Below are 14,165 nucleotides of genomic sequence, written 5' to 3' on the forward strand. Positions count from 1 at the left end.
ATGATCTGTAGTGACCAATAGGAGAGTAGTGCAGGCTACCTCAGCATTCAGTGAAGAGTTAGTGTTGGAGCTGAAAGCACACGTCTAGTTGCTGCTGAGTATACTGTAAATAAATTTAAAGTTTGCACCCAAGAAGTGTCTGCAGATCAACTCTATCATTAAAAGTGCAACTTGGCCACCCTACAACACTGTCCTTCCTAAATGTCATGCACCCTTCAATATTCAGGTCTCAGTCTATGTCGTCCTATAGCCATGGTCTCGGTAATGGCTATCAGATCATACTAATTTATTTAGATTTGCGCTATCAGTTCCTTTGTTTTGTTTCAAATGCTACGTGCATTTAGATACAGAGCCTTTAGTTTTGTCCTTTTATTATTTTTGTAGTGACTAGGCTTGTCTGCTGATTTACTCTTAGATGTGTACTCTTTGTCCCTTCCTGTCAGTCTGTTTATTATTTCCCATAATACCTTTCTCTCTTGCCTTGTCACTACTCTTTGGTTTACCATGGGCTGAATTTTGCCATTGGCGAGCAGGGGGCGGGGCCTGCTTGCAGACGCGCAAAATGACGCAGGATGATGTCGGGGGGAATCCCCGACGTCATCCCGCCCCATTTAAATTTTCAGGAAGGTGGGGGCACAGCAAAATCAGCTGCGGGCCCACCGACCTGTCAATGGCCAATTGAGGCCATTGACAGGATAATTAAAACAACTAAAGGACCTGCCCGTCCAACCTTAAGGTTGTTGGGCAGGCCAGGAGCCCCGGCGGCAAATAGAAAAAACATGAAACCTCATACACTGGCGGGATGAGGTTTCATGTAGGGTTCAAAAAATTTTAATAAAGTTTGAGTGAAATTTATTAACATGTCCCATCTCGTGTGATATTGTCACATGAGGGGGACATGTTAAGGATTTTTTTATTTTTCTATTTTTAATGTTTGTACAACTGTCAGTGATCTCCCTGAGGCAGCACTTAGCCTCAAGGAGATGTGCGCTTTTTCATGCGCACGCGCGAAAGAACACACTCTCACTTTTGGGGAATTCCCCACCTTGCCCGCACAGGAAGTGCATAGCACTTCCCGCTGGGCATCACTCTGGGTGGGCCTTAATTGGCCCGCCCACTTAAAATAGCAGCGGGGCCCGCTTCTCTGGCGGGGATCGGCTCCCCGCCTGCCAGAGATTGGGTTGGGCCCACCCGTCCGGTGGGCAGAAAATTCTGCCCCATATCTTCCTTTGCCCTCACTATTCAGTTTAAAACCATCTCTACTTCCCTAGTTAGATGGATTGCGAGGTCACCAGCATGGTTGACGTGTAGACCATCCCAACAGTACAGATCCCCTTTCCCCAATACTGGTGCCAGTGCCCCACAAGCCGGCACTCACTTCTTCCACACCAGTCTTTCAGCCATGCACCCATTTCCCTAATCTTATTTGTTTTATGCCAATTTGCACATGGCTCAGGTAATAATTCAAAATTTATTACCTTTGAGGTGCTGCTTCTTAATTTGGTGTCTAGATCCTCATACTGACTATGCAGAACCTCCTTCCTCATCTTGCCTATGTCGTTGGTACCTACATGGACCACAAACACTGGATCCTCCCCCTTCCACTGCAAGTTCCTCTCCAGCCCTGAGCAGATGTCCTGAACCCTGGCGCCGGGCAGGCAACACATCTGTCGGCACTCTCGCTCTTTGCTACAGAGAACAGCGTCAATCCTCCTCACTACACTGTCCCCTACTACCACTACATTCCTTTTCGCTCCCTCCACTTGAATGGTGTCCTGTACCACAGTGCCATGGTCAGTTTACTCATCCACCCTGCAGCCCCTGCTCTCATCCAAACAGGCGGAGAAAACCTCAAACCTATTGGCCAGTTAAAGAGGCTCACACTCCTGCAGTCCTGCCCTCTGGGTGCCTTTACCTCCCTCACTCACAGTCACACCCTTCTGTCCCTTACCACTGAACAAATCAGAAGACCCTATCCTATGTGGTGTGCCTGCCTCCTGGTATAAAGCATCCATTAACTTTCTCACTCTCTGATGTGTCACCGTGTCTGCAGCTCAGCCTTCAGCTCAATGACTCAGTGTCAAAGTTCCTCAAGCCGCAAACCCTTACTGCCAACGTTTTTGACCTGGGTCACAATGTTATCCAGGAGCTCCCATATGCTGCAGCCTTTACACATCGCCTGTCCTGCCATCCTTAATGTGTTTTAATTAATTACTTATTTATATTAATCACTTATTTATGTTGCTTTCTTATATATTTTATTAACTTTACCACCAATTTGTGCACTATTTTAAGCCTTAGGGATAGAATAGAACTTACCCACTTACCAGATGCTCACCAAACAGCCAGCTCCTTTCCCTGTGGTAGAGCAAGAACCTATTCCTATGGGATGAGAAAGATAGAAAAAGGAAACAAACACCTTCTTTCCCACCCCCCCTTCACCAAACTCCCCCTCGCACCAATCTCCAAGTCTTCATCTAGTTAGCTGCAGTCCGTTTTGAAGTTAGAAGGTTTTTGGTACAACTACAACATCGGACTTTTAAACATATAATGAAGGCTGACACTTCAGTGCAATATTCAGGGGCTGCTGCCTGGTCAGAAGTGCCATCTTTCAATTGGACATAAAACATCCCACAGCACTGTTTGAAGAAGAGCAGGGGAGTTCTCCCTGGTGTTCTGGAAGATTATCTGGTCATTATCATGTTGTTAGCTGTGGGATCTTACCATGCACAAATTGGCTCATGTACTTCTCCATATTACACTTCAAAAATACTGCACTGGCTGAGAGGGGCTTTGGAATGTCCTAAGATCATAAAAGCTATTATAAATATAAGTACCTTCTTTCCTCGTTAGCATCAAGGATGAAATAAAAGACTTAAATGGATGCAGATTCCTGACTTTTGAGCTGATCATAGTAACACACTTTATTTTGGTGCATGTTAAAACTACTCACAAAATCAATTACAAAAATAGTTTTAGTTCAATAAAACGATGCCACACAAACATCTTGGCCCAGACTGAATATGCCAGCGAGAGGCTACTAGTCCACATTTAGCGATGATTGATTTCAGCTACAAGGTCATCAAAGAAAAAAGATCAGGGAAGTATGAACATAGCATGCAACTAACTCTGGCTGCAAATGTGCGTCTGCAGGCTGTTACTGCACAGGTCCCCAAGTGCCGAGGCCTAACGAGACTGAAAAATAAAAGCAAGAAATGCTAGAAATACAGAGTAGTCTTATCTGCGGCCCTTTAGAGAAATGACGTTTCAGGATGTTGACCCTGCCTTACTCGTCATTTTAATTCAGAGTTACAGTTTCATTTTACTTCATAGCCAGTTAATGTGAAACACTGATCAGACCTTCAACTTCGATCCAATTGCATGTAACTGGCTGAATGAGAGAACATTGTAATTTATTTTAACAAAACATTTTCACTAAATCAAGCAGGTTGCACGAATACAACTATGAGTCTAATTTTGACTTTGCTCAAATTCAAAATGATCCCCATCCAAGAAAGGTCGCAGGCAAATCAAGGTTGTTTTCTTTAACTTTGGTGAATATCTTAATACTTCTTAAAGATGAGAAATGTGATAACTGAAACACTATTACCCAAAGCACCAACTGGAATTCCCTGGGGTGCGATACCACAACCAAATGCAGCCTTAACTTCCCTTGACTCCATAAGACCATAAGACATAGGAGCAGAAATTAGGCCATTCAGCCCATCGAGTCTGCTCCGCCATTCAATCATGGCTGATAAGTTTCTCAACCCCATTCTCCCGCCTTCTCCCCGTAACCTTTGATCCCCTTACCAATCAAGAACCTATCTATCTCGGCCTTAAATACACTCAATGACCTGGCCTCCACAGCCTTCTGTGGCAATGAATTCCACAGATTCACCACTTTCTGGCTAAAGAAGTTTCTCCTCATCTCTGTTCTAAAAGGTCTTCCCTTTACTCTGAGGCTGTGCCCTCGGGTCCTAGTCTCTCCTACTAATGGAAACATCTTCCCCACGTCCACTCCATGTCAACAAAGTGCCGAAAACCCTGAAGCAGAACAGCATACCCAACTAAACTATTGGGAAAATTTTCTTTCCTCCACCAATCACACCAGTGGTCTCTTTATGTGAGACTCCGAGTACAGTGCCCAGTTGGGGACAACTTTTTCCATGCATCTGCACTCAGCAAGAAGTGAGCGGGTTGAGATTTCTCAAAGTTATTGCTTGTCGAATGCTTGCTGTCGGTAAAAGCGAGAGAAAGGGTTTTGTTCTAGACATTGAAGCTGGACTGGTGCTCTGGGTTTCAGAGCCAAGAGGTCAGGGCAGTAGCCCACTAAACTGCCCCCTCATCCATTTGTACTTCAATAATCTGGCACAGAACTGAAAGATTAAACAACCATTACAGGCACTTTCATCGTAAAGGAGTCATGAGGAGCATTTCATCTTATTTATGGAGGTAATTTTGCACTTTGGAAGTGGCCCTGCTAACTGCAGTGACACATTTTCTTCCTGTCAGAAGCTCGAAGGGAAGGTTTTGCTGACATCAGTGACTGGGTGAAAATATACCTGAGTGTCTTCTGAAGTCAGTTGCTAATTCCTGATTAGGAATTACAGTGCCCCATATGGCGAATTCTGCAAAGACCACTCGGCCTGTACTGTCACCAAAATGTATCTCTTTTTTAGAGAAGATAAGACCCTGTGAAGTATGTCTCTTTGCTGGTGTTGTGTAACAAATGTAACTGACGGCTACGAGGGCAAGGGGATTTCGTTACAACCAACGACCTCCTCCATCTCTCTGTGCCACCTCCTATGCTGAATAGAATGGCCTTTACTACTCATCTGTTATTCAATTGGTCCACTATTTTTGAAAACCAAATGGCCTTATAACAGCCCTGTTGGCTTCTTCAGTCAGTATGAAGAAGCAGCTGATAACAGGCTGAGGAAGCAAGAGCTGGGAGCATGCTAAGAAATATAAACTTGTTGCTAAACCCAGAGGAAAAAGAATTGGCTCTTAGTAAAACAGTTATATCCTTCACTAGCTTACAAATCATGCTCATTATCTATACAATTGCACTGCAGGTTATTGCTTAATCCCCATCTTTTAAAACAAGTTCTTTTTAATAAACAATAGCACTGGCCACAAATGCATACGTAATATATTATAATGATTGTCCAGTTCTCTCCATCAAACAGTACAAGTTGCATTTTTGTACAATTCATCCCTAACAATACCAACACGTAGTTTTCACATAAAACCAAAGATGCTTAAAAAATACAATGTCCACTATGATAACAAAAAGGAACCACTGGCATAGAACTCGTGCCTTGCGTAAGGAACACATGCAGAACACGTTCTCCACTCGTGAGGCAAATCACGTTTCATGAGGTTGTGAGGAGCTCGTCAATTACTCTCAGAAGAACCACCTGAAAGCTTCCCCTCCACCAGGAACGATTATCCTCTACAAAAGGGAAAGGAAGGAAAAGTTAGATTAACAATTAAAATAGAAATAAAAACCTGCCAACAATGAAGTTGTTGCTTTTGTATCTTCACATTACTTTCTTGGTGAATAGAGTGAAGTAGATTTGCAGCCTGATTAACAGTCTCACAGACCGTGATGTAAACACTTATTCCAGCACCGTAGCCATCTTCATACCTGCCCATAGGCTGGCTCGTCCTGTAGGACGAGAGGGTTTTCGGGCTACAAGAACCCAAGAGGGGTGGGGTGGTGAGTGGGGTGGAGGATTGCCTACATCGACCAGATGCAGGGAGCCCACTGGATGTCAACCCAGAATTCTGAGCCACAGCTTTGGTCTCCACTCACTGGGGCTGTGTGTGCAGAGCGCGGCTCGAACTTAGTAGCTTCTGATTCAGCCACCAAGCCGAAGGTTCACTTTCAATGCTGAAGTCGAAGTAAAAAGCAGAAAATGCTGGTCAGTCAGTGTCTGTAAAATCAGGTTAATGTTTTGAGTGCGTACTTAAATGAACTCTGGTGAAAGGCACACAGACAACAGGACATGGTCACCTACTTGGCTATGGTAGAGGAAGAGCAAGTTAGAGATTAGAAGCTCAACTCCCACCAAGGCAAATTTTAAAATAAATTCAACACATCTGGCCTAACAGCAGAGAATGACCACGAAAGCTGCTGGACTTTTGTAAAAAGGTTTACTCATGATCGTTAGAAAAGAGAATGTGCCAGTCCTACCCAGTCTGGCCTATGTGTGACTCCAGGCCCACACAATATGGTTAACTTTTAATGCCCTCAGGACATACAGCTTGTGATGCACTGAAAACCCACTGGGAATCATTTTGATTTCATCACTGTACAAAAAGATGAAGCTCTTACACTGGGTTTAGTATTTAATGGAACAATTGCCCTAACCTCTAGAATCATTTTACTTCATTACTCAATGTAGGATTAGCTGTTTTATGTTCCTTTTCTAAGGTTCATTAAATTACATAGAACATATAGCACAGAAACAGGGCATTCATCCCAACCTGTTGAATTCATACGCCACTCGAGCCTCCGCCCTCTAACTCTGTTAGCATAACCCTCTCATCCCTTCTCCCTCTCATGCTTAACTAGTCTCCCTAAAATCCATCTACACTATTTACCTCAACAATTCCCTCTGGCAACGAGCTCCACATTCTCACCACTCTCTGGGTAAAAAAGATTTTTCAGAACTTCCTATTTGATTACTTGTGACTAACTGATCGCCTCTAGCTTAATTTTTCCCCCGAAGCAGAAACACTCTGATGCTGCTGTATTAAAACATTTCATAATTGTAAAGATCTCTATTAGGTCACCCCATGGACTTCACTTTTCAAGAGAAAAGTGACCTGGCCTCGCTGTACATCCTTTCCTGATAGATATAGCCTCTCTGCTGGTATCATTCTTGTAAATATTTTTGCACCCTCTCCAGTGTCTCTATCCTTTTCATAACAGGGCAAGCAGAATTGTGCACATTACTCCAAACGTTGTGTAACCGAAGTTCAATGCAAGTTTCGCATAACTTCTCCACTTTTCAATTCTATCCCTCTAGAAATAAACTCCAGTGGTTGGTTTGTTTTTTAAGGGCCTTTATGCTTACTGTCCTGGAGTTCAGAATTGCTCACATCTTAAAAGGCTTCTTGGGTTCAATAGTGGACATATACAGCTTTCTTCATTAACAAAAATTGGGAGAAATTTTGATTTTTACAAGGGAGAAGAAACTGGGCAAGGTGTAAAACGAGCTGCGAATTCATTATGATTTCTTTATCACCCAAGACTAGAAGTTAAAATTACTCCCATCATAATTACATGCAGTTCCTGTTATGCCAGTGTTAAAGGTGCCATACTGTGTGACACACAACAGCTGCTATTTTATAGTGAGAGTATATTACCTTGAGATTGTGCAATCTGGCCACTGGGTTCCCATTAATCGACTAACATGCTTCTGAGATTCTATTTTGCCTACCAGTTTTCTCATATATAACACATGCATTTCAACACAAAAAACAAAGATCTAATAATACATATTTCACAATATCGTTAAATTTATCTAATAGCTTTTACATGCCTTTTAATTCATTCATTAAAGTTTTAACTTGAAGACCTAAGCCTCTTCAAAGAGCCTGGGCTTGGAGTTGAAGCCTTTGCGCATGGCACTGACTGAATTTGATTTGTAAACTCTTAGCATGTGCATGGTGTATTGGTATCCTGCAGTGGTGCAATATTTTTCTTCAACTTTCAATTAATTTTGAAAAACAAGAGGACACATATAACAAAAGCTTTACTGAGGTAATATTTATTTTCAGTGTTTTTTTTAAAGGGGAGGGCTTGACAAGCGAAAGGAAAAATGACAGTGGTCAGTCTGATTACACAGCTATTGCAGTGTTTGTCCGTGTGAACAATGACTGTACCGTAAATGTATCAAGCTGAGGGAATGGGTGCGAGAGAGAGAGAGAGAAAGAGAAACTGGAATGGGATCGATTAGGAAGGGAAAAACTGCCAAGCGACTGCCTCTTCCAATATTGCTACTTACAAAAAGAAATGCATTGTTTGAAGTCAACTAGTTATCCCCACCTGTGTGCTGCTGTGAGGTTGATCTAAATACATACCAAAAGATTATAGAAACAGACGGGAAAAAGGCAGACTGAGGGAAAGGCAAAAAATAGTTTCTTTCCACATTCTAACTTGATTTATCTTTAAAAAAAAATTGAAAATCAAACAAAGGCTCAGGCAGGAATTTTCTGGCCCTGCCTTGGGGAGGGGCCGGAAAATTCTAGCCTCAGAGTTGGGGTGCAGGTTACGGAGTTGTGAGGGGGGTGAAGCAGAGGGAAAAATGGCAGAAGAGAATGAAAGGAAAGGAGGAGGGGAGGAATGTAAAAATGGGCCTGTGAAGGAGAGGGAAAAATGGGAGGGGAATGAGAGGGTATCAACATGTTTTCAAAGTTGGCGAACAGAATGCAACAGCAACAACAGAAAAGCCACTGATGCATGCCTAACAAGACAAGCTACTAAGAAGTCTGCTAGAGATTACAATACAAGGTGATGTGCTCAGTAAGAGAACCAGTCAGGGAGAAAAAGAAAATATGAAAAAAGATTGGAATGGATTTTCAATTGGGTTGAGAACCAGAAATGCGGGTTAGTTCTGATTCTGACCCCGCACGGTGTGCTTTAGGCACGCCCACCACAATATTCAACACTTCAGGTAATTACGGCAAAGGAACGGGCTCACCACTCAATCATGAACTCCAATGGGAGCCTTCCAGCACAGTAACTGGCAGCCCCTCCAACCAAGGCGGGAGCTGCCAATCTGAAGATGGAGACTGCGAAGGAGAGGCCGTGTAAGATTGTTTTTACTTTTCAAAATGCCTGCAGCCGGGCCATGATCCTTGGGGGGGGTGGGGGGGGGGGCAACTCCTCCAGAGGATGGCCAACAACTGCAGCTGTGGTTCCCCCAGTTGTTATGGGGTCTGGGACTGAGGTCCTTCGTTTGATCTGTAACTCCCCCAACCCATTTCAAAAACGGGCTCATAGGGGAGGTTTTTCCCCTCGTCGGGTTGGCGCAGCGGGCGGGCCTGGGAGCGGCCACATAACGGTCTGACGGCCACAATTGGGCCCCGACTGCGGTTTCACGCTGGCTGGCCAATAAACAGCCAGTTAACTGGATGCTGAAATGCTCAGCGCTGCCTGGGGGGCCGGGCGCAGAAGTCAGCGCATGCACACGGGTGCGCTCAGCGAATGCTCGCTGAAGGCACAGAGCTGCCTCAGGGAGCGGAAGATTTTTCACATGAGAAATAAAGTTTTTTAGAAAAAGAAAAACATGCCCCTCATATGACTCCGTCACATGAGCAGGGACATGTTGAAAGTGAGTTCTAAAAATGTTTATTTTATTTTTAATTAACATCGGAAATCTCATCCCACCCTTGGGTGAGGTTTCCTCAAAAATCCAAAGGCCGCTTGATCTATTCGCCCACCCACCAACCGTAAGGTTGGATGGGCAGGGAAAAATTCCATTTAATTAATTGATTAATGGGCTTAACAGCCCTCTTAATTGTCGATGGGCACTGCCAACTTCCATGCGCACCCGCTGACTGAAATATCGCGCATTATTTCACATTCATGCGTGTCCATAGCGACTGAGTAAAATATTTGCTTTTGTTTAGGGAATACAATGAGGTAATGAAGATGCAATTAAAAGGATTATTGGTAATTATGAATCAATAGAGAGGGAGGTGGGGATGAGAAAAAGGAGGGCATAGGAAAGTGGACAGGAAGGGGAAAAAGAGATGGGAGGAAGGGGGAAAGGGGAGGTGGAAAAGGTAAAATGGAAGCAGGAGGAGAAAGGTAGCAGTAGGGGAAGGGGTGGGGAGATTGAGGTGGTAAGGGAAGGGGAGAGGAGAGGGTAGGGGAAGAGTGGAAGAGGGGAAAGAGTAAGGAAATGGAAAATGGAGGGGTGCATAGGGAAGTGGAGTGAAAAGGGAAAATGGGGGGGGGGAGGGAGGGAGGGAGGGAGGGAGGTATCAAAGGGGAGGTAGGGTTGAAGAGGAAAGCAGATGTGTAAATGATGGGGGGAGGAGAGGTGAAGGAGAAAAACAGGAGGGCTCTAAGAAAGGGGAAGGAACAAGCATGGAGGGAGACATGTGTGATTGGGATCGGGGGAAGGAAAGGAGCCACTGAGGGTGACATTTCTCCCCCTCATCCCAAATCCAGCCTGAAGTCTTCAATGGCCGGTAGCTCCATTCAAGCCACGTCCTTTCCAACAGAAAGGAAAGAAACAGAAGGGGACAGAAAGGGAAGCACAAAGAACTAATAGAATAGAATCACAGGGTGTAATTTAATGACCCCAGCAGCGAGTTTAGAGGCGGGTGCATTTAATCTGGTGGGAGGGTGCGAGCTAGGAGCCCTGCTGTCTTCCCGCCTCTGCTCCAATTAAGTCGAGGTGGAAAGGTTCCTGAGGCCTTCTGGCCCAGGTGCTAATTGAGGTCCTTAAATGGGCAATTAATGCCACTTAAGGAACTCATCTCACCACTGCAGGTATTCAACCAATGGCAGGTGGGAGAGTTGCCATGCGGGGAGCCCGAAAAGCAAACCAAACACAGTGCAGTCTTGAATCGCGGACTGATTTGCCACAGGAACAGTTGAGCCAGAAACCATGCCTTTTTAAAGTGAAAGTTGGATAAATATTTCATGCAGAGGAGATGCAAGGATATGGGGAGTGGACAGAATAGTTGGCTTAGTTTTAGGTTGCCCCAGCAAAAAAACCAGCACAGACACAACGTGCCGAATGGCCTCCCTTTTTGTGCTGTAAACTTCTAGATATTATACTGCCTTGTAAAGAATACTGGCACAATCCTACAAGTAGCAGTACTGTATGGAGTATTAGAACCATCCTGTAAGGAATATAAGTAGAGTATTGCACTGTCCTGTACGAGTATTAACACTACAATATTAGTACTGTAAAATTAGTACTGTAAGGAGTATTAGTCTCACCTTCCATGCAGTTTTAGTATATCTATAAAGATTACAGCTACTGTTCTGTAAACAGTATCTCGCTCCCAAGTATTATTGTACTGTATATTAATACCTGCAGTTACAAAGGTCAATGCTGCTGTACACTGATTAAATAAGGTAAGTTACTCAATTGTTTTGTGATAACTGCTACATCTCCGCTGAAGTTTGCAATATTGCCACATTCAAATCATTACAATTAATGGGCAGGAAAAACAGAAGAATCTTTACCCCAATAGGCCATAATTTGCTAGGGTAGGACATCTAGCAATATCTGCCGTTAGTTAGATTGGCCCTTGCATGGTTAGGTTTGTTAAATTTTTGTGACAAGCTGCTGAAAGTGTGAGCTGTTAACATCACAGCAAGAGAAAGGGGGTATCTGGGCCCCGAAAGAACGGGGAAAGCAATTGTGTATCTCTTTAAATAATCAGATTAAAGGATTCTGAAATGAATAACAGAAAGACTGAGAGCCAAATTTGCGCTCCCGCATCAGGAACACAGAGTTGGGAAATTCCTGACTCCACAAACCCGACTCGTGCATAAGTGTCCCATATGGTTTTTGTTCCGGGGGTCGGGGTGGTGCTAAATGGAGTCAGGCCCGCCACCCCCTGAAACAGTATGAAGGCCTCCACAGAGGTTGTTGGGTGCTAAGGCAGCCTGTTTAAACGGCCCGCTTCGGTGATCTAGGATTTTGTTCCAGTTGTCACAGAAAGAACAAAATAAAAAGCAGCCCTCCAGCTCTCACACCCCCTCATCCCCCACACACTCCCCATGTCCCAGCTATGCCAACTCATGCCACCTCACGCACCCCACCTACCCCCATGGTCTCTCATACTCTCCATGCCAACCAATGCCCCTCTACCCACCTTTCATGGCTCTTAAGACCCTCCATGTCAACTCAGTGCCAACTTATGCCACTCCATGACCACCACACATCCCCATAGCCCTTTATAAGCCCCATCTTCAGTTGTTTCATCAATGACCTTCCTTCCATCATAAGGTCAGAAGTGGGGATCTTCACTGATGATTGCACAACGTTCAGCACCATTCGCGACTCCTCAGATACTGAAGCAGCCCATGCCCAAATGTAGCGAGACCTGGACAATATCCAGGCAAGTAACATTCGTGCCACACAAGTGTCAGGCAATGACTATCTGCAACAAGAGAGAATCTAAACATTGCCCTTTGACGTTCAATGGCATTACCACAGCTGAATCCCCCACTATCAACAGCTTGGGGGTTGCCATTGACCAGAAACTGAACTGGACTAGCCATATAAATACTGTGGATACAAGAACAGGTCAGAGGCTGGGAATCCTGCAGCGGGTAACTCGCCTCCTGACTCCCTAAAGCCTGTCCACCATCTACAAGGCACAAGCCAGGAGTGTGATGGAATACTCTCCACTTGCCTGGATGAGTGCAGCTCCAACAACACTCAGGAAGCTTGACAGCATCCAGGACAAAGCAGCCCGCTTGATTGCCACCCAATTCTCAAACATTCACTCCCTCCGCCACCAACGCATAGTGGCAGGAGTGTGTACCATCTATAAGATACACTGCAGAAACTCACCAAGGCTCCTTAGACAACACCTTCCAAACCCACGACCACCACCACCTAGAAGGACAAAGGCAGCAGACACATGGGAACACCACCACCTGGAAGATCCCCTCCAAGCCACTCACACACTGACTTGGAAATATATCGCCATTCCTTTACTGTCACTGGGTCAAAACACTGGAACACCCTAACAGCACTGTGGGTGTACCTACACCACATGGACTGCAGCGGTTCAAGAAGGCAGTTCACCACACCTTCTCAAGGGCAATTAGAGATGGACAATAAATGCTGGCCTAGCCAGCAATGCTCGCATGCCATGAATGAATAGAAAAATGCCAAAATAGTGCCAACTCATGACTTCCAATCATTCCGATAGCCTACAGTAGCCCCATGACACTTCATGCCACACCCACCACCTTTTGCTCTTACATCCTACATGCCAACTCACCCAGTATCCCACCATGGGCAGACTTTAGGAGCCATGCTAAGATAAAATAAAATGAGGTTCTAAGTATCTACTACAGACTTCCCTATATTTAAAAAAACTCATTGATAAAAACCTATTCAATACATTTAAATTCCTTCAAGTACTTAATCCGCAATAAAAACAAACATTTGTATCATAACCCCACATCAAAGACAACTAATCTCTTTATAACCACATAGAGCTATCAATTAAACTGTGAACTTACAGTTATATGATAATGATACAGATAATGGTAGGTTGTGGAAGCAGTCAAGCAACACTAATCCTATAATGACAACCCTCAGGCTTATCGTGAAATTGCAATCTCTAATTTCTTTCAACCGCGAACTGTTTTTTTTCCAAAAACTTAAAGAGCAGAGGATTAAAATGACAGTGTGACAGTTCTACAGATCTTATCAATTTTTTATTCATGTCTATGCTAAACAATCCCAAAAGATACCAGACCTCTCTCAAAGGGGTACCTGACCTTGTCAAAAGGGTATCCGATCTCTCCAAAGAACTCCAACAAGTTTAGATCTTTTGTTCAAATGTCTAAAGCCCATGAGTCATGTTTCAGAAAGCTGGGTGACCAAAATTGCTACAGATTGAAGGCACTTACACTTTTGAATATGCAGTTGCCTCTGTAATCCACATATGGGCAAAGTATGTTCTGTCCCATTTCCAGACCCCCTCCCCCAACACATTCCACACCCCCAGCAAAATTGGCAGGAGCGAGGGCCGAATTTCTATAATTGGGGCTCCACTGCCATTTTGACTGATGTGCAGAGCTCTTCCAAATCGGCAAAAATTTGGGCCAGAGAAGGTAATGTAAAATAAGGTGGGTAAATTCAATGTCAAATTAGGTACAGAAAGAGAAATAAAGAGAGGGAAAGAAAGATCGGATTAAGAGAATGAAAGAAAAAGATGAGAAACAAAAAGTAAACTTTTATTTTTAATTTTACAATTTTAAAACTTTTAACATCAGTTAAAATGTGAAGGAGTGAAAGTGCACACTAGCAACATTTAATCTTTCAGTGCTAGTGTGGTTGATTTGTGGTAACACTTATCACATCATTAAAAAGAGTACTTAGTCTGAAAGGGACAAGTGAATGACCTGGCAAGTTTCTTTCATATATGCTGCACAACTA

At 44.0% G+C, this 14,165-nt stretch overlaps 1 protein-coding gene across 3 annotated transcripts in view; it reads right to left on the reverse strand.

Moving 5' to 3' along the window:
* Positions 1-2,906: 2,906 nt before the first annotated feature.
* The window catches only part of LOC144698219 (uncharacterized), an 82,186-nt gene continuing 70,927 nt past the window's right edge, over positions 2,907-14,165 (reverse strand). For all 3 annotated transcript variants that reach the window (XM_078570203.1, XM_078570210.1, XM_078570199.1), the window contains one exon: positions 2,907-5,458. In XM_078570203.1, the coding sequence (XP_078426329.1) occupies positions 5,411-5,458 (48 nt within the window). In that variant the 3' untranslated portion in view covers positions 2,907-5,410. The remainder of the gene's footprint in view (positions 5,459-14,165) is intronic.

The sequence above is a fragment of the Cetorhinus maximus genome, chromosome 2, assembly GCF_964194155.1.
Source record: "Cetorhinus maximus chromosome 2, sCetMax3.hap1.1, whole genome shotgun sequence".
NCBI classification, from domain to species: Eukaryota; Metazoa; Chordata; class Chondrichthyes; order Lamniformes; family Cetorhinidae; genus Cetorhinus; species Cetorhinus maximus.